At 41.3% G+C, this 21,596-nt stretch overlaps 1 protein-coding gene across 17 annotated transcripts in view; it reads right to left on the reverse strand.

Moving 5' to 3' along the window:
* DOCK3 (dedicator of cytokinesis 3) overlaps window positions 1–21,596 on the reverse strand; it is a 514,642-nt gene that overhangs the window by 61,724 nt on the left and 431,322 nt on the right. For 15 of the 17 annotated variants that reach the window (XM_077858736.1, XM_077858739.1, XM_077858738.1 and 12 more), the window contains 6 exons: window positions 20,100–20,181; window positions 15,401–15,571; window positions 12,315–12,507; window positions 8,245–8,372; window positions 5,685–5,831; window positions 3,673–3,771 (listed from right to left, as the gene is read on the reverse strand). In XM_077858736.1, the coding sequence (XP_077714862.1) occupies window positions 3,673–3,771; window positions 5,685–5,831; window positions 8,245–8,372; window positions 12,315–12,507; window positions 15,401–15,571; window positions 20,100–20,181 (820 nt within the window). The remainder of the gene's footprint in view (window positions 1–3,672; window positions 3,772–5,684; window positions 5,832–8,244; window positions 8,373–12,314; window positions 12,508–15,400; window positions 15,572–20,099; window positions 20,182–21,596) is intronic. The other 2 variants (XM_077858737.1, XM_077858742.1) reach the window with 2 other exon arrangements.

Raw genomic sequence — 21,596 nt, forward strand, 5'->3', positions numbered from 1 at the left:
TAAAAAAATGTTTTTTTTTTAAATATTCATTATGATGGTCTTGTTTTTGTCTTTTATTCTATTTAATGGTGTATTATGTTGATTAATTACCGCATGTTAAGCAAATCTTGCACTTCTGGGATCAATCCCACATAATCATGGTGTATACTTCTTTTACTACGTTCCTGGATTCAGTTTGCTAGTATGCTGCACTTATATGTTTATAAGGGATATTGATTTATAGTTTGCTTTTCTTGTGATGTCTGCCTTTCGTTTTCATGTCAGGGTAATATGGACCTCATAAAATGAGTTGGGAAGCGTTCTCTCCTCTTCTATTTTTTATGAGAGCTTGTAAAGGATTGGTATTAATTCTTCTTTAAAAATCTGGTAGCATGCACCAATTAAGCCATATGCTCTTGGGCTTTTCTTTGTGGGAAGTTATAAATTATTAACTTGATCTTGTTATTTTGTGAGAAGTCTTTTAAGATGGATATAATCAGAGACACTGAATTGTACCGTTTAAAAGTGTAAATTTTATGGTATGCAAATTATATATCAATAATGCTGTCATAAAAAAAGAATAAATGTGCTGAACTCTATATTTGGTGTGGTGGACTGCATATGTCCCTCATCTGTTTCAGCTCAAATCCTCTAAAATGACAGTCAAGTAATAAATATATACCCACAGAGACAAAGGAAACAGGAAATAAGAACACAGTAATGAGAAGAGGTGAATACATTTTTTTTTTTTGAGGTGAATACATTTTGAAAGCTTGTATGTAACTGACTTAATATACTTGAGAAAGATGATAGCCAACAGCCTTGGGAAGTGACAGCAACAGGAAGCAAGAATCTCAGAAACTGCAGGCATCACTAAGTACCTCTGTGGGACTGGGATATGAAGGCTGAAAACAGGAAGACTGATTTACAGTCTCCCTAAGACCTCTTCTGTCATCTCTTCTCATCTCATGTCCTTGGGTGACCAGGCTTTCCCCATCCTGTCAGAAGACTGAGGGCTGCTTTCTGGAGTAGTTGATCACTGAGGATCTGTTCTCAAGGATATAGCAACAGGTAAGGGCTGAGATACCAAAATGAAAATAGGCATTGAGAGAAAGTTCACCTGCTGAGCTGGAAGGTTCCCAGCCTCTTTTTGCTATTTGATCCCAAAATATTGGTGGGCTATTCCATTCCTAGGAAGGGAAAAGGATTCTTTTTCTCAGGAAACAGACAAGTCCAAGAGCACAGACTAGTTGATACAGAGATTAGAGGAGGCTCTGATCAGACTTTTTTCAGTCAGCTACAGGGAAGGCCTGCACACAGATACACATACACAAAGCGCTTCTCATTAGCACCAGAGTGCCTCACTTTAGACATAGACTAATATTCAAAAGATGAATGGATAAAGAAGATGTGGTTTATGTATACAATGGAATATTACTCAGCCATTAGAAATGACAAATACCCACCATTTGCTTCAATGTGGATGGAACTGGAGGGTATTATGCTGAGTGAAATAAGTCAATCGGAGAAGGACAAACATTATATGTTCTCATTCTTTTGGGGAATATAAATAATAGTGAAAGGGAATATAAGGGAAGGGAGAAGAAATGTGTGGGAAATATCAGAAGGGAGACAGAACATAAAGACTCCTAACTCTGGGAAACGAACTAGGGGTGGTGGAGGGGGAGGAGGGCGGGGGGTGGGGGTGAATGGGTGACGGGCACTGAGGGGGCCACTTGACGGGATGAGCACTGGGTGTTACTCTGTATGTTGGCAAATTGAACACCAATAAAAAATAAATTTATATTTAAAAAAAGGAACAACGAAAAAAAAGTCTCTAGTAGGAGGAAAGTCTCTAACATGAAAGTTAGAGACTGAAATAAATAAAAACAGGGCAAGTTTCTAGGAAAAGAAAAAGTGACTGGACAGTATCTGACAGATCTGATCTTGGGGAAAGCTGGAAGAAGAGGTTTATTACAGAAAGGGAAAAGAAGAAATCCTAGCCAGATTTGAAAATCAAAAGAAAACAAAAAATGTGCAAATAACAAAAGAGGCAAATAATTCCAGGAAAAAACCAATAAGTTTTATAAGAAAGGAAGTGTAATAGTGTAGCAGCTGGCCTGCCACAGTATTTACCTAGCTGTAATAAAGAAGTCGATTGCCGATTTAAACAAAAATGTATGCAAACTATATTGGAAGAATGAGAGGAAAGACTTGTGTGTGAGAGAGGAATGATACAGGAGAGTCACTCTCATTTTCCATGGGAATACGAAAATAGATAATAACTACCAGTTAAAATTTAAAATGGCAGTAGAAGTTTAAAGAACAGCTTTTGCTATTCAAAGTGACTGCTTTTTGGAGAATAGAAACTTGATATGAGGCTGAACCAGGGAACAACCATTTCATGTTATAAGCTTTGTAACATGCTTTTGGCTTTTAAGAGTATGTATACATATTCACTGTATATTAAACTAAACTAGAATTAAAATTTAAAAACCCATAAGGTCGGGGTATAATGCTTACATATAGCAGGCTTTCAATAAATGAAGAATAAATTTACAATAAAAAATATGTATACATATTGCTGTTATAAAAATAAACTTGTAAATAAAAAGTAAGAGAATGATGACAGCCTAAGCTTCTGATTGTGAATCAGTTAGTAGAAAACACAAAGGATGAAAATAATCTAGAATAGCTAACACTGGATTTTCAGGCTCTACAACCCAGCTCAAGCACTGCTTTGGTCTCTGGCTAACTTTTGGTTCACTTCAAGGGCTGTCAACTCATCCCTCCAAGAAGACAGTCTGACCTTACTGAAACGAGTTAATGACAACAATCTGCAGAGCTCCATGTCTGTGGAAAGGCAGGCAAGACCAGATACTAGAAAGTGACACATAATACTTATTAACTGATACAATATGATTAATAAAGGTCATAAAAATGAAAAGGGTAATGCATTACTATGAAATGCAAATGACTTGGTTCTGAATAGAGGCAGAGCATACCACTAAAATTTGCAATAGTTTGTTTATCCAGGGATGAATTGAGTAGGGCATTCTAAAGCAAAGACAAGCCCCAGAAGTTTGTCAACAGCTAATACCACATGAAGCTTGGGAATGTTCTTCTGTTTTGTGGATCATGGGCCCATTTTTCTGCACTATCTGCCCCAGTGGTCTAGATCCTGAATCTGGTAGCCAATGGGCACTGCTCACTTTTGCTTTCTACAGGGCACTTCCAGAAATACATGCTAATGAAGAAAAGTCATCATCATTATTATAATTATAGCTATTAAACAGCAAAGTCTGGTTTGCAGGGGCAAAATATAAGGTGACTGTTGAGTCAATAAGAAAGGGAAGAGTTCTGGTTTGTGGATGACTACTCCGACCTAGAGCAGCCTCTCACTGAGGCAAATAGTCATAGGACTGCTAGGAGTCAGGGAAGACTTGCTAGTGTTACTAGAATCTGTCTAAAAATATAAAAAATTAAAAAAATAGAATCTGTCTAAGAACATTGCTGGCTTTTAGCTTCTGGGAGCACATACATCCCCAGTTGTAAAGGGGGCTGGTGAACCCTTCACCCTAGGCAGTCCTGATCACTTGCACTTGCCCCCTGGTAGGAGGAAAGCCCTTGGAGAGTCTTAGCTGCATGCATCCTTTCCTCAAAAGTCAGTTTTGAGATAGGTTTGTTGCCCACCTTGAGTTCATCTTTGCTCTGGAAGTTGTCCAGGAGGTGCTGGTAATGGGTGTCACACATCTGGCGGAGCAGTGAAAGAAGGCAGGACACATACTCACCCTGGGGATCAACCAAAAAAACCACTCAGCACAGCTAGTCACAAGGGCTGTGTTTCCCCAATCCACAGAGGGCAAGGAGAGAAGGAAGGGTCTGAAATGGCCCCAATGATCATGAAAGGGAAGGGGAGGACTCTGGCCGTGAGAATGAGTTTTCTTTTCTGCTAAAGAGAGGTCTGAAGGGCTTGTGAGTTTTAATAAGACCTCTGCAGCATGGGGCTAATGGAAAAACCTTAACCTGTAACAAAGAAGTACTGCAAAGTGAGACAGAGAGTCTAGATTTTTCTCCTAGGAAATTTCTGGCTAAACAGTCCATTGTCACTATATATTTCCAGGCCACCACACTGAGGTCTAAAGGGGTTCTTCAGAACAGGGTACTTGGCCTTTTCTGGGCAGAATTTGGGCTCTTCCCATCATACTGGGTTGGAGTAGCCCTTCTACAAGGATCTCTTGGGGACCTCCCAGAGCTTATATATGGTTACTGGACCAGGAAGATGGAACACAGTAGGTCAACATAGCTTTCTGGAAACCAGAGGAGTCAAAACTGACCTTTATGAGAAGACGTTAGGGGCTTTAAGATAAGAAAAAAATCTGAGGATAAAAAAATGAATCTTTAAAATTTCTTTAAGTTCCAACTGCAGTAACATGGAAGAAAATCTTGTTTTAAGGACTTCAAGATTTTCACCATCCTATGGCAATTTCTGTCATGGGGCAGCTGACCAAGTGTTTTTAAACTCATGGAAATTTTACAATAGATTTTATTGTCTCTCAAAGAATTTCTACACACACAAAATTATTATAGCATATGTATACACAGAATATATATACATGTATATGAACCACAGTTTTATCTGAGAAATGGGCATAATAAGCCATAATTCATAGATTTGTTATGAGGGTCAGAGGAATGAATATATATAAAGCTTCTCAGAGGACAAGTCCAGTACATAAAGGTGTGCTTGGTAAATTATGCAGTTATTATCATCTTCACTACATCTATGTGATTTAATATTGCTAAATGAAAGGGTACAGAGTAGAGTTTGGCTCACAGCAAGCACTGTGTGGTTGTTGGATAGGACAGGTTACCAGGACATAGCAGGGCACAATTGTTTTTACCTGCAGCCAGAGTGCCCTCAATAGGAGCTCCCAAGGGAACAGACATTCTTTCTAAACCCAGTGCTTCAGAACACATGTCTGCTCTCTGCTCTCCCTAGCATGCTGGAGCTTGGCTTACTCCCACAGAGGACTCACTTCAAAGAAATCACTGTAATCTCCCACCTGCCAACTGGAAGAATCCATGCAATCTGTTAATGGAGTTCTAACATCAGGGTTAAGAAGTCCACTCTGGGTACAGGAGTGGGGGCTGTCTCTCTGCCTCTTCTGAGAAGCCTCTGCAGGCCACTTCTCTTCTGTCCAGTAAAATCAGTGCAACTCTACCTCATCACAGTTTTCCGGACGCTAGATATTTGGATACAAACATTGTAGACAAAAACAACTAATCTGTAGATACAACCTAATTCTAAGAAGATTATTCTGCTAGTGCACAACATTTAGGAGAACCTGCTCCTGTAAGGAAAAGTCTATTTTTCACCTTCAATCTCTTACTACATCTCTGCTCCATTCTACACAATAGAAAATGAGTTGGCATAAAAGCAAAGGCCAACAGAGACAGTGTGCAGAGAAACAGGACAAGAAGCATTCCCTGCATCAACTCTATAGTAAATTTCTGGGACTATGAACCTAGAGCTTTCAGAGTGGAGATGGGAACCAGGTGCAAAAAGGGAAGAAGGCAGCATGCTGACAACCATGCAGGAAGGGAGGTGGAGATGGAGGTGGTGCAATGAGGAGGTGGGGGTTGGTGTGGAGGAGCCCCAGGTTAGAAAAGAAAGCAAGAAAACCTGAATGTTAGTTACTAACAGTGATCTCGGCTGTGCACTGCGGGCACCGCTGCCCTCTTACCGCCTCCTGAGCGTGCGATTTGCTCATGATGGTGAGCAGAGTCTGCAAGAGCACGTCCAGGAGGCTCTCCACCATCATTTCTACCTCCTCCATGACATCTGCCTCCTGGAGCGAGCAGCGAGAGAGCACACCGTTAGCACCCAGGCCAGGCTGACACACAGCTGGCAGCACTTACTAAGTCAGCGACGTCAGGAGTGGTCTTCTGACTGGATTCTTAACACTGAGCTCCGGCCTCACTAGCATGCAGTGTCAAGGAACCTGGACAACAGCTCTGAGAGAAGGTGAGGCGAACCTGCCTCTGTTGCCCTGGTATGGTGGCCAGGGCCTTCGCCTAACCCAGCACCACCTGACACCCACAGTTCTGAACCTCAAGTAGATACATTAATCACAATATACAGGACAGAAGTGACCGTCCTGAGTTACATGTTTTCTTTGGTTTCCATAGAAAAATCAGGAAAAAGCACAACACTGCTAACACTGTGAGAAAATGGTAAAGTGTTCACGCCATAGGGTGTGGTAGTAGCACCTTCACTATTGCTAACACAACTGCTAATGCACATAGAAGTATCTCAGTCTTTAAGATGATTGTTTTCTCCTCAGGATTTTCTCCTTAGGTGATCTCAAGCTTTGCTGGCCCCAACTGCTGCCCAGATATGGCTGCATCTCACTTCTAGCTCCTCAGCATTTTTGCTTGTGTTCCCTAGTTCACCTGAAGGACTCTGGTCTCAATGTGTCTTTCTTGGGCAGACTCACAGAAACAACAGAGCATACCTCTCACTAAGTTCTGCTTCTCAGCCACCACACTCTAAATTTAGAAAGAGTCTGTGCTATCCTTTTACAGGCCTCTCAACACTGAATCTCAAATCAGATTTTATTTATCTGAAAGATTCCCATTGTCCCTTCTCTAGCCTCTTAATATTATTACTGGTATAAATGTCCATCTGTCGATCCATCTACCAATCCATTATTTATTAAGCCTTTACCATGTGCCAGTCACCATTTGTGAACCTGAGTATACAGAGGTAAACAACAAAGATAGTATTGCTACTCTCATGGAGCTTAAATTCCACCCCAACCCATTCATTCAATGTAATTATATTGTGCCCTAGTCCACATGAAAAATGTGAGGAGCTCCTGGGGCCAAAGTCCTCTTTCTCATCTGCTGAAGTGACTGTAACACTCTGATTTGGAGTAACAGTGTGATGTCTGACTAGTTGTAAGCTACTAATTGCACCCAACTCTCTAGCCCCACAAATAGAACCAGACCATTCCCTTCAGGCTTTTACCTGTTTCCATTCCTCTTCCATTCCTCTCCCGCCCTTTATTTTCTCCCTTCAATTTCTGTCCTTCCTTTAGCAATAAGCCTCCAACCTCCTCAAGTCTGACCTTGGGCTGCTAAAAGACCTTATGTGTCTAGAGTTGCCTCTCTGAGGCCCAGTGGGAAGGAGAGCTGCCAAGCCTTGCCTGGAGCCAAGAGCAAACAATAGGGCCACTACAACCACCGTAGGCACTCTGCCAAGTGAGGCCCCTGACACCAGATGGCACTTTAAGTCTAGAACCAGAGCACCCTATTGGGTCCCTAATCCTGCTCAAAGCAATCACGCTCTTTTCTTTCAGGACTTCTCCTGCTCTACATGGATAGCCTAACCTTGTACATTCTTATCACCTGGCTTCTGGCCTTCATTTTAAATGTGGTTGAAATTTTATTCTCCAGAAACTTCATTTCAGCTTAGTACAATGTTGTAATAAAAAACTCATTCTTGTTCTTGATTTCTCTCTTTATACTTCCCTAGTTTACAAACTTTCTCTAATATGCATTTCTTCTACTATAATATGTATAAAATAAATATCATTAAAATAGATTCCTACCCTTATTCATGCCTAATACATGTCTTTCCTTCCTTCCCTCCCCTCCCACCACAGAACTCTTTTTAAAATAAAAAGTAAAGAGGAAAGAAAATAGACAAAAGCATTACTAGTTGCAACCTCATCTTTAAAGTGCAATTCTCCCATCCATGAGGCTCAGAGCTCCTGCGGGCAACAATTATCTCTCGTACATCCTGACCTCATCTGGCATGGTATAGGAATGCCATATGGGTGGAATCAAGCTGCTAGGAAGCTGACAGAAAAGTCTGAATGAGCAAGCTGCCTCTCAGCCTGGGCCTACCTCCCTGTGCTTGTGCCTGAGTATCCTCAGAATACTCCCAGGAACACAGGATTAATACCTTTTGATAGAAATAGAACATGGCACAGGATTCGGCTTTCTGGTGTTAAAGATAACTACATTTCTGGGTGGATTTATGGAAACGCAACTTTTTCAAAAAGCAAAGCTGCTGTGTGAAGAAGCCTGCTGGGCATACACAGGCCTCCATTCACTTGGGCACCTTCCTCTCACTGATGAAAGCTTCTCTGAGGAATGTACAAAGTGATGTTTGTTGCTTTGTGTCTGGCTAAAGTAATACAAGACTGGGGCAGAGCTGATGGGGAGAGGGGGGTGGAGCAGATGTGGGGCCACTACCAGAGAGCTGGTCTTGACGATGGAGAAGATGCTGCCGAGAATCCCTGAGCAGATGAGCAGCTCTTTCTGCTGCCTCAGGTGAAGGTGAATGTGATGGAGAACCACGGGAAGCAGGATGCGGCGGGATTCTGAGAGAGAAAACACAAGGGTGAAGCAGCCCTTCAGAGAACTAGCTACCTCTGGAAGCCAGTGACACTGGGGGTCTTAAATGGTCTTAAAACAGGTGGGGCTAAAACTGGTGCCAAGCTGGAGGTCACTCCTTCCCTTCTGAGGGCGTAAAAGACCACTTCTGGACATTACGAAGACATCCCACAGCATTGTCTTTCCATCTCTCTTTCCTTCTTTCTCATTTTAAGCCTCAATGTCTATGGCATTTTGTGCAGGATGAACATTAGGCTACTTCCAAACAAAATCTCTTAAATGACTAGATTTCAAATTAAAAGCATAGCTTACAGTGAAAATTCCATTTACATGACACACCTAGTTCTGTGAACTCTACTGATTGGACCTGCAGACTTGATACGGATTATAAATGGTCGTTTTTTATGACGCTCTGGCTAGGTGGCCTGGCATGAGCATTAACTTGGTGGCAGCCATTAGGTCTATCTCCTAATGGCTCAGGGGACAGGTCTGGCATGTTCAGAGCAATGAGTAGAATAGTAGCAGGACTTTGTTTTGTCCTAAACCTTTGATAATGAGCTAATGCTAATGCTTTTCTCCTTAATGTTACCTGAACAACATTTTCATCAGGAGATGACTATATTTAGAACTGTCAGGAAGGCTGAATCCTCGTTCAAATTCCTTTATTAACTCACCCTAAGGAACCTTAGGCAGGTTCATTCCTCCTATAGGCTTGCTTTTTCCCATCTGTATGATGAGGTACTAATGGCCTTTTCTGCATTTACTTCACAGGTGTGATGAGAAGACAAAGTGAAATACAAGTGTGAACATTTCTGGTGCTCTGCACTCCTATGTGGTCAGTGACTGTGTGACTCTGCAGGTACTCTCCTATCTGGCCAACATGATGTAGTCAGATTACCAATAATAACAATAAACAAGCCAGGGCATTTTGGATTTATTGTTCACGTCTGACCATAATTAAGTGTTCCAGACAAAATTCAGAAAGAATTGTTTTTTTCAGCCAGAGACCAATTACATGACTTACAAGAGATTTGGGGCTGTCTTGTCAAATACTTAGAATATATTCAAATAAAATGAATGACAGCTATTTTATGTTTAAAATGATGGTTGGACAAAAGAGGAATTCATAATACATTCTGCAGGCCAAAATACCAACAGAGAAGAATTTATAACAACCAATAACTACCTGCAGAGAAAACAATAGTTTCTTGCCAGAACCTGCTGAAGAAGAGACCAAACTGATGTGCTCTGAGAAGACTTTTAAGTGTTGCCTAAAAGACAACACTGGTAAAAATCTCGCTTCAAGGGAGATGCTGCAACTCAAACATTCAATGAAACAGAGATGCAAATGAAAATCTGGTGGTGGCCTGTCATCTCAAAATCCAACTACAAAGTTCTACTGTCACATAAAGTTTAGAACGGTTGTTGTTAAGTGATTATGGGAAGGAGTAAGTACGTGCAAAAATGTTAGAAATAAAGGATGTCAGTGAGGGCACTTTGCTGTCCCCCTTCCCACGTTCTTTAAGCAGTGCACAAAGCTTGAACGTATGCAGTGGCCTCCGTGTCAATGCATACAAACCAGTGCTAAAAATCTCCAGCCCATGAAGTGGTGAAGGGAGAAGTGTTTACTATAAATAGTTATTGGTAGAGAAAAGCTAACTTTCTTAGTGTCAGCTTTGCCATGAATAATACACTAGCAGAATTAAGTTAAAGGGAACATTTATTTAGTATTGCAATTGTGTAGCATTTGGTTGAGAAATTATTGTTCTTATATTTTAAAAGTCAAAGATTTTTACTACCAAAAATTCTAAAGGTAAAAATTCTAGAGACACCTAGGTGGCTCAGTGGTTGAGCGCCTGCCTTCAGCCCAGGGCATGATCCTGGAGTCCCAGGATGGAGTCCCGCATCGGGCTCCCTGAGTGGAGCTTGCCTCTCTCTCTCTGTGTCTCTCATGAAATATTAAAAAAAATTCTAATAACAAGTGTTTCGTTACTGTTTGAGATTTATTTTTGTAACACAGAAGTTTATCCTATGACTGTGATATTCCATTTAAAGGCTAAGGCTCATATTGATCTTAATTAACATTTGGCCATTGAGCACTTGGTACTACTGCCAGGCTGATAATGCTAAATGTAGTTTAAGGTATGAATCCAGAGGTTCTTTCTGAAGGGAAGTCTGGGCTGTTTATTATTTGTTGGGCTGCCGTGAGCTCTTGGGGTGTGGAGGGCTTACTGTTTATTTCTTTGTCTAATCCTTAGAGGTTCTTTCAAAGACTGGAAAGGAATCTATCTGAGACAAGGAACAAAGTAAACACAGTGGGTCATCAGGGCTCCCTTTCAGTGTCTCTCTAATTTCCTTAACTTACTCTTTTTTTTAATAATAAATTTATTTTTATTGGTGTTCAATTTGCCAACATATAGAATAACACCCAGTGCTCATCCCGTCAAGTGCCCCCCTCAGTGCCCATCACCCATTCACCCCCACCCCCCGCCCTCCTCCCCTTCCACCACCCCTAGTTCGTTTCCCAGAGTTAGGATTCTTTATGTTCTGTCTCCCTTTCTGATATTTCCCACACATTTCTTCTCCCTTCCCTTCTATTCCCTTTCACTATTATTTATATTCCCCAAATGAATGAGGACATATACTGTTTGTCCTTCTCCAATTGACTTACTTCACTCAGCACAATACCCTCCAGTTCCATCCACGTTGAAGAAAATGGTATTTGTCATTTTTTTTAATTTATTTTTTATTGGTGTTCAATCTACCAACACACAGAATAACCCCCAGTGCCCGTTACCCCTTCACCCACATCCCCCGCCCTCCTCCCCTTCTACCACCCCTAGTTCATCTCTCAGAGTTAGGAGTCTCCACGTTCCGTCTCCCTCTCTGACATTTCCCACACATTTCTTCTCCCTTCCCTTATATTCCCCCTCACTATCATTTACATTCCCCTAATGAATGAGACCATACAATGCTCGTCCTTCTCCGACCGACTTACTTCACTCAGCACAATACCCTCCAGTTCCATCCACGTTGAAGCAAATGGTGGGTATTTATCATTTCTAATGTCTGAGTAATATTCCATTGTATACATAAACCACATCTTCTTTATCCATTCATCTTTCGATGGACACTGAGGCTCCTTCCACAGTTTGGCTATTGTGGACATTGCTGCTGTAAACATTGGGGTGTAGGTGTCCCGGCGTTTCACTGCATCTGTATCTTTGGGGTAAATCCCCAATAGTGCAATTGCTGGGTCATAGGGCAGGTCTATTTTTAACTGTTTGAGGAACCTCCACACAGTTTTCCAGAGTGGCTGCACCAGTCCACATTCCCACCAACAGTGTAAGAGGGTTCCCTTTTCTCCGCATCCTCTCCAACATTTGTGGTTTCCTGCCTTGTTAATTTTCCCCATTCTCACTGGTGTGAGGTGGTATCTCATTGTGGTTTTGATTTGTATTTCCCTGATGGCCAGTGATGCGGAGCATTTTCTCATGTGCATGTTGGCCATGTGTAGTATCTGTTCTTATCAGTTTAATATCTGATACGTCCTCTATCCTTAACTTACTCTTATCCCTTTGGGCTATACCCTTCACTCTTGTTCCCCCTCCTTTCCTTCTGCTTTCCCAATCTGCTAGAGGTGTGGCAGGCCCTACGCTTGGCAGCTGTAGACTTGTGAGCCTGGAAATTGCTCTGCAGGCCATCCCATGGGCATGGCCCAGGCTGTGGGTTCTTAAGGATAAATCATGAGTGAGGCAGTAGGCCTACATCTTGGCTGCATTATCTAACATAGTTCCTCAAATACTCTGCATTTTTAGGGCCACAGGCTTCTTGCATGATGGCTGATAAAACCAATCCTTTGGTTACAACTTGATAACACCCTGGAAAGGAGGAAAGGTGATTCTGACTCTCATCCCAACGTGATTTACCTGAGAAAGAAAACAGGCGGCTATCCACAGTTCTGGCGATGGACTGTAGCTTCACCACATCCATTGACTGTCCAATGTGCACAGTGCTGGGCATGCTCCCTAGAGTCCCTCTGACAAACTCTGCCACCTCCTGCACGGTGAACATCTGCAGCAGCTCATCAAAGATGGTTGGGAAGGAATTAAGGAGTGCAGCCTGCAGAAGCAAGTGAGGCTGTGGTTAGCACAGAGTAAGGTGTCTAACTCATGTGATCAGACAATCATACCCAGGGGTGAGAGGCTGAAAATGCATTGCAGCACCCCTGCCTCATGGAGGCTCCTCCAGGGCCTTTAACTCCACACATCCCCTACAGCACTCTTGGGGCATGGAACACAGGAGCAGAAAGGAAAATAAAACAAGAAAATTTGCTGGGGCCCAGGCCACTTGAAGCTTTCATAATTTGCCAATACATTTGCTGGCAGGAGAAGGGAATATAAAAAGAAATCAGCTCAATATGGTTTAATAGCCATAGCTGTTTTGCTCACAAAATGGATTTAAATTTTTTGTCTGTCTCTATGGTCAAACTCTCAACTTTCTAATTTTGGTCTCAAATTCAAGCCGGGAATTGCTCAAAGAAAATACGGTGGAGAGAGCTGAGCACCACCAAGCAGCATGAGCTGAGCTCTGCTCACAGCCCTGTAGCCAGCAATCTAGCTCTGAAAACTGAACCATTTTCCCAGGATAGGGACATTGACTTGAATATATAAAATCTGACGACTTTGTAAATCATGTCCTTCATGTGATGCTTGGCAGTGGCAAGTATAAATCCACAAGGTTGGAGAATGTGTGGATTTAGTCAGCTGTGAACTCTTGAAGACTGGGGGTGATGCTGGCATACAGTCTGGCAACCTAGGTGGCCCAGACGGGAGTGTTTGTATTTGGAGATTTCTCTTCATGGATCTCAGCTCTGGTAGACCCATGAAGTGGCCTCTTCAGGACAATCTGATAATAGTTCCAGAGCCTTTCAGAGGCAGTGTAGTATAGGAAAAAGAAAACAGGTATTGGAATTAAACAGACATGAGTTCAAATCTCAGCTTTACTACATATCTGTCACATAATCTTGGGGGAGTTACTGCCTATTTCTCTGTTTTTCTCATCTATAAAATGAGAATGATGCTATCACTTATCTCCTGGTATTGGCATGAAAAAAAATTAAGTGCATTAAGTTAGTTTCCAGCAGAGTGCCCAGCACCTCACTGGTCTTTGATAAATACTGGTTCTCCTTCTTCTATGTGGAAGCAACACAAAAGAGGCTTTCCTACTTCTCAGTCCTCTTACACAATTAACCCAGAATCCACAAAGGGGAATGGAGTGTCACTGTGAGATCAGAAAGTGAGGGTGCATTCCTCTCACGTGGCAGGTAGTGATGGGGAGTGGGGTGGGGCTGCTTTCCTTAACTGCTTCAGCAGGCAGTAGATACTTGCTTACAGTAAGTGAAAATTTATGCCATGGGGAAACAGGCTGGTTATCATACTGTAGTCTGTATTCAGGCCAGACCTAAGGACAGAACTTAGATGAATTCTATCTACAGATTTATAACTCCTTGGGATATCAAAGAGATTTTTTTTTTTGCAGCAATTAGAACAAGCACAAAAACCTATTATCATAAGCAGTTAGATACAAAAGACAAAGTGGGAAAAACAGGCCTTTCATAATCCACAACAAACCGTAAATGTTTTCTTAAATGGCGAGCTTTCCTATACTTATGCACTGGGACAGAAGGACATTGGCATCCTAACATCTCCTAGTAGTCAAAGAAAAGACATATAATCTGACTGAAACACAGACTTGCTGAGAATTCTGAAACTCATAAAACATGAGCCTGACACCAAAGAAGCAGGTCTAAGCTGAGACTAGATCTGAACTCTCCTGATGTGATAGGGACATGCCACTGAGTACAAGGCATTGCTAAGTTCTGAGAAAGCATATCTGCCTTGCTCGGCTAGCTACCTCTGAGCACCTCATATCTCTGTATGCTGAGGGGAAAAGTAGGTGTCCTGGGCCCTTCTTGGTTTGAACAGATGGGCAGGAGGACAGATAGGAGGAGGAGGATGCATTGTGTGAGGTGTTTCACAAGGGAGGCCATGGAATGACCTTTTCTTATAGAGACACTAGAAACCTTAGGGAATTCCCACTCTTTTATAAAGTCTAGCTTGCAGTTGCTCACATGTTCTTTGGTCCAAGGGGCTTAAAGGCAATTGGCATCAGGGGCAACATATGGTCAAATGGAAAACAAAAAGCAGACTATTCTAATCTTAAAGGAGGCATTTAAACATACATTTGCACTCATGACAGTCCTGGTAGCAACTGAATGAATGGACGGGAGAGTGATCATTGCTGATAGGTTTTGAGTAGTAATTGGCTTCAAAAAAAAAAATCAAAGAAATGCATCTATTAGATAAAATTCTGACATTTATTTATAAGAGAAAATAACCCCCTTGTGATAGGGTATGTAATAAACAATATCCTTGATCCTTTCTAGGGTGAGGCTCCCTGGAAAAGGTAACAGCTGACTGGAGATTTGTAATATAAGGAAGTAAATTTTCTTCCCACACTGATATTTCTAATAAAATTTAATCTTAATTCTTAACTGAAGTTTTCTAGTTATGTCTGCCTATTTTACTCTTAACTTCTGGAGTGGATAAGTACTAATCTAAAGTTTATTTTTTTAAGTTTCTTTAAATTAATAGAGTGACTAGGAAACAAAATTCTCTATACATTCTGACCATTCCCTCTAAATAAGATGTTCATAAATGACAAATATTATGGTAACTACATAAATGTGGTGCAAAGAGGGCTTCTGAGAATAAGTTGTGCTTCTTCTCTACCATAAAGTCACTGGGCTGTTTTATATTTGGCAGCTGGGGCAGAACTGGCTTTGAAGTAAAAGTAGCGTTTTGTTCTATTAGGTATTTCCTTGCAAATCACCTCTCACCCAAACCTCAGGAGTCTGGCAGTGCTTCTGCAACTCTAGAAGCCAGAGGACAAAGAAACAAACAGGGAAGGCAGACAAGAACTCAGCAGCAAAACATCCCTGCAGCTCAAAGACCTGAGTGAAAAGAAGTGTTTCCGAGTTTCTGCTGTCCAGACTGAGCACAAAGCGGATGGACTGGAAAAGTTCTTGGATGCTGGACCGGAACTGCTCCTCCTCCATCCCACAGGTGGCTCGGGAATACAGGATCCTTGACTGCACAATAAACTTGAAAAGGTACTCCAGGGCCTGGAGGGGATAGAGAGGTGTTACAGATAGCCAGAACTAACACAGTAGGGCATCAAGGGCAAAGTAACAGTAAATTCTACACCAAAATCAGGTGATGGACAATTTCAACTGTGGAGACAAGCACTTTTTTTTTTTTTTTTTAACTTTTCCTCAAAAGCCCAAATGGGCACTGAACAGAAGCTGACTTCTTACTGAGAGAATCACCAAATTGTTTCACAACTCTTTTTGTGGTTCTGGAAATGAGGAACCACAGACTGTTATGGGAGCAGTTGAATTCAAGAACATACAGGATCAAAAGAAAATTAAGTTTCTTTGCATTTTTTTTCAGGTTTGGAAATAGGAGGCTTCAAAAGCAATGATTTAACTTCTCTTGAATTTGTTCCAAGAAGGAATTAAGGAGACTTCTGCACCTTTGAGATATAGCTAGGGCCTGATACAGTGCCAGCCTTCTCACTGGGGATCAAGTCTAGAGAAAACTTACCCCAGGTTGCACAGCCCCAGGCAGAACTGACACATTCACTCTCTATCCTCTTCCAAACCAGGACACATTCCATACCCAATTTTTGACCACTGCAGAAGATGAAGCTCTCATAACATGTTTTAGGAGCAGAATCTCACTCTGAGGAGTCCCTGCAGCTTGGCCCATGCTTATGAGCACAGTAATTATCTTTTAAAAGAACAGATTGAAAATCTAAGACTCTGCATTCTCATCAAAGAAATGCCACAGATTTTCCAGATACTGGAAAGACAGAGACACTAGAGAAACTTATCCAAGAATGAAACAAATGGAGTTCAGCTACTTAAAATATATAGTAGGAAATAATTCTTAAGCTACCTTTCATGACCTATGCATGTATAAGGTTTGGCAAAACAAACAAACAAAAAAACAAAAACAAAAAACAAAACAAAACAAAACACACTTTGTTTTGTGGCCCAGATAGAATTCAGTTGGCATTGCAGAATGGCTAGGTCAGAAAAATGCATCTTCCAAACCTTGTACCAGTAGAAAAAAGTTACAGTGTGTGGCCTTATCAGCATAAATGCTACAGCCTCTGTTTCTGTAGCCTTTTAATGGTGGTCTGGAAAGAACCAGGAAAATCTGTGCTACATACTCTAATTTTAAAAAGAAAAATGACCATTTTTTCTTCTTTCAGTTTGAAACAGTTAACACAAGAAAAGTATTGAATGGCTTGAAACATCCACTAGTTTCACAGTAAAAGACAGAACTAAACAGCAGAATTTCTTGCACTTCCTGAGCATGAGTGGTGGAGCCTATGAGATTTATGTAAAGTTCTAGGGTGCTCCTAACCCTGTGTGGAGACAATGGACACTTAAACTGTGGGTGAAGAGTTTGCTCTGTCAAATTCTACTTAAGTTAATAAACCTGAAGGGAAAAGCGATCCTAAGAATTATTATAACCCTCTATCACAAGAAGATCCACTGTGCCTGCTCTTTCCTGATGCCTGGAGGACCTGATGCAACTCAGCAATGAAAAGTGTGCTATCTTTTTAGAATGTTGCCAAATACCATCCTCAAACCCACCAAAGATATCTCCTACAGGCCATTCACAAGGGAACAAACAACCGAGTAAGAAAATCAAGGACTCTTTGTTTTCACTTTCCTTAGTGGTCAAACTTTCTTAGAAAGGTCATGACTTTGAAAGTGAAAGGAAGACATGGGGTATGGGTGGCAACATGTATTGAATCAAGAGTAATGAAGAACAGGTTTCCTGGTCCACACTTTATCACACCGAAAGGAGAGTTGCCAGACCAGAACAATGTGTATACATGAAGGATGAAAAGAGGATTGGATATGGACTTACTGATTTAGTCAAGAGGATTTATCAACTAAAATTTGATGAAGGGGGGGATCCCTGGGTGGCTCAGAGGTTTAGCACCTGCCTTTGGCCCAAGGAATGGTCCTGGAGGCCTGGGATCGAGTCCCACATGGGGCTCCCTGTGTGGAGCCTGCTTCTCCCTCTGCTTATGTCTCTGCCTCTCTCTCTCTCTCTCTCTCTCTCTCTCTCTGCATCTCTCATGAATAAATAAATGAACTTTTTAAAAAAAAATTTGATGAAGGGGAAATGACCTGATAGAACCTTAATATGGTATAGATTAGTATGAGATGCCAGTCAAACAAGCTTGAAATGATGAGAATAAATATGAAAGTACCTCAAAAAAGTGCTCCCCCAAAGGGAACTCCTCTTTCTCTTCACCCAAACCTGATATCCTGAGGTACATCTCCTGAGGTAACCCTGAGATCAACCTAGCTGATCTAGCTAGACTCCTTGGAACCAGCCTCAGTTTTTCCCTTCTGTTACCTCTCACATCAAATTTATCATTTGAAATCCCTTGCTTTGGTCATTATCAGCCACTTTTTGGTTGCTTGAAAACTCAAGCTTCCCAGGGTTTTGTTTTTGTTTTTGTTTGTTTTTTGTTTTGTTTTGAGACCAGAGAGAGAAACTTAAGCAGTCTCCATGCCCAGTGCATAGCCTGATACAGATCATGACTTGAGCTGAAATCAAGAGTAGGAAGCTTAACCAACTAAGCCATCCAGGCACCCCCTAAAGAGGGTTTTAAACATGCTGTTTCTTGTTTGGAATGCTCATCCTCCTACTCTGAACATTGATTTAAGTCCAGAGGTTACCTCCTCAGAGAAGCTTTTCCTAAAATGTCTGAAGTAAACCTTCCTCTCCAGCTAGTCTATCCTATGATCCTGTTTATTCCCTTCATAGTATTCATCAAGTTTTTTTTCACGGACTTTGTGTATTTATCTGTGTTACATGTCTGTCTCTCCTCCACTTGAATGGAAGTGCTATGAAGGCCTAGCCTTTTCTGCTTGGGCCCCTGCTGAATCCCCAGTGACTACTACAGTGTTTGACACATGGCAGGTATCAAGCAACACTGAGTGACTGGATGACTGAATGAATTATTCTTAGGAGAACAACTTCTGTGTTTGCTTCAGTATCCTGAGCAATTAATTTTGAGACTCACATAGAATATCTTGCATTTAACTCAATTTTTATCCCCTCAAATATCTATGAGGCATCTGACAGGTACTGGGTTAAGAGAAGAACAGAACTCAGGCCCTGCCCCCACATCAAACTCAGAACACTGCTCTACATCTGTGCTTCATGCATGCTTCACTGGGAATGTTTTCTTCAAGGGGAAAGGCTTATCTTACTCCTCTTTGCATCCTAACACTCACGATAGATGCTGACTGCTTTGTAGATACGTATTATTTGAAGGAGCACAGAAATAATACTTGTGGCCTTAGAGTTTGAATGTACAGAGAAGAGGCAAGGGAACACAGACCTATGACTCTGCCTCTTCAGTCTGATGATGCTTGGGGAAACACCTGTCTCACCTGTTACCATGTGGATAAGAACAGCAAAATCACAGGCCCAGTAGTACTTAGAGCAGATGATGTGAAATTAAAAGAGGACAGAGAAAAAACAGAACTTTGTTGCCCTTCTTTTATTGCTAACTGGAAAGGGTGGGAAAGACATAGTTAAAAAGCAAATGAAAAAAAAAAAGTAACTCAAGAACAAGAAAACGTAGGGGCCAAAAGGGAGAAAGCACGGACTCGCTGTGAGTTCCCAGAGGTTATGGCGGCTTTCTTTAAATAGTTATCTGGAGAACTGTTGAGCAAAAAAGGGATCAACAGTCTCATAGGTGGTTCATTACAGTAGAAGCAGTACCATAAAAAGAAGTTACCAGAAAGTTAACTTGCAATGAGGATTTCAGTACCCTGAAAACTGGAGCTGCCCAGAAATGCAAAGGGCTGCCTTATCATGGAACCTGTCCATAGAGGAGCACTGCCAGGGGTTACCCTGGGTTCCTCCAAAGGTCAAGGTTTTAAGATTATCTTCTTCTCAACACATCCATAGATAGTGCATCCACACTTAGGTCTTTTTTTTTTTAATTTTTTTTTAAATTTTTATTTATTTATGATAGTCACACAGAGAGAGAGAGAGAGAGGCAGAGACACAGGCAGAGGGAGAAGCAGGCTCCATGCACCGAGAGCCCGATGTGGGATTCGATCCCGGGTCTCCAGGATCGCGCCCTGGGCCAAAGGCAGGCGCCAAACCGCTGCGCCACCCAGGGATCCCCCCACACTTAGGTCTTTTTATTTAAAACAGTTCTACAATGTTTAGTTACCACTGAACAAGGGAAATTGTTGGAAGATCAGTTCTAATCAATGTTGCCATCAACATTTAGAAGGAGATATGATGCTTTGGCCAGCAGAAGCAGAGACGGATGCTGTTGGCAAAAACTAGATAGGCAGGATGGCCAGGAGCTACATGCACATCATCCATCCTGCCTGCCTTAAGATAACATTATCCAGAATAAAGATCTTCTGGGGCAAAACCAAGGTGAGGAAAGGGGAGTTATGTGGTCAACAGCATTCCTGAAAGCACACTAGTGTACTAGGATGTCTGCTTGTCCTGCACACTATAAACCATTGAGATTACTGACAAACAACTGCAGGGGTGGTCCCTTTATGTACAGTGAGCTTAGTACATTACCCGCATGGCTTCCTGAATATGGTCCTGTCGAATCAGTTCTGCTGAGCAGTCCATGTACCACTTCAAACAGCGGATGAGCTCCCTGGGAAAGAGAACAGTTCCAGAAACCCCACTTTAATTCAAAAGCAATGCAGCTTGAAATTTTTGCAGCCCAGAATTAGCCACACAGGAATAATATCCTGCTGATGAGCCAGAATGTAATGATGGATCCATTAGGCTGTGGAATCTCCAGATCATCTGAGACCAGACAACATATCTCACTCAGACAGCCTACTTCCTCCACAGAGGTGCTACATTTTAATTAGCAATTATAATCATTCTTTCTCACTCTCCCTGACACACATTTATTCTTTGATTATAAGAAATTACCCCAAATCCCGGATTTTACATGTATTTTTATTTTGTCTAAAATTGCTATGTCTCCAGAACATACAACAATTACTAGTAAATAGTAGACACAGATAAAGGTATATAGTCCTGTATGCTCCTCCTTGCTTCACCTTTATCCTATATATTTTATTTCCTTAGGCCCAAGTAACCTGAGTGAAAGGAGATGACAAGATCAGAAGGCCTGCTCCTTTATGTGGCAATAGAGCACAGAAGTAAAATACAGGCCTTGGTCAGACAGCAGGGTTCACATCTGTGGCCTATCAATTTCTAGCTCTGTATCCTTGGGCAAGTTATTTGATCTCTTTGTGCCATTTTCTTTATTTAAAATACAGAGAAATCAATAGTACACTTCAAAGTTATTGTGAATACTAATGAGATGATGATGCTTAAAGCACAGCATAGTGTCTGCCCTACAGACTGACATCAAAGCACCAGAGTACCAGTAACTCCACAGTCTTGTTACCTTGGGTTTTACTTATATTTACAAAACTTGTGGTAATTCCACAGAAGAAAGTGATGGCTTTTTAAAAAATTGCTTCAATCGTTCTAAATAACCTGTTTCCCATGTTAACTATTTATATTTTTTATCAACTTTTTATTTCTTTGACATTTACTTGTGGGTGCTATATTTACCTATTCACGTTTCTCATGAAAAAAGCAAGACTTACTTTTAGTAGCTTTGCCATCATTTCCTAGAAGGAAAAGTATGACAAGTATGTAGCAAACTATGGTTTAAAATGTCAGCTCAAAGACCATACATAGCTAATACCCTACTCAACAGTGAAAGAAAGTTGTTTCTCTAAGATTAGGAATTAGGCAAGGATGCCTGCTTTTGCCATTTCTATTCAACATAGTACTGGAAGAACAACAGTTAAGCAAGAAAAAGTAATAAAAGGCATCCAAACTGGAAAGGGAGAAACAAAGTTATCTTTGCAGCTGACTTGGTGTTATATATAGAAAAAAACTGAAGATTCCACAAAAAACCTTTTAGAACTAATAAATGAATTCAGCAAAATTACAGGATATAAAATTAATATACAAAAGTCCTTTGCATTTCTATACACTTACAATGAGCACTTCAAAAAAGGAAAAAGGAAATTATGGGAA

This window comes from Canis aureus, chromosome 19 (genome assembly GCF_053574225.1).
Source record: "Canis aureus isolate CA01 chromosome 19, VMU_Caureus_v.1.0, whole genome shotgun sequence".
NCBI classification, from domain to species: Eukaryota; Metazoa; Chordata; class Mammalia; order Carnivora; family Canidae; genus Canis; species Canis aureus.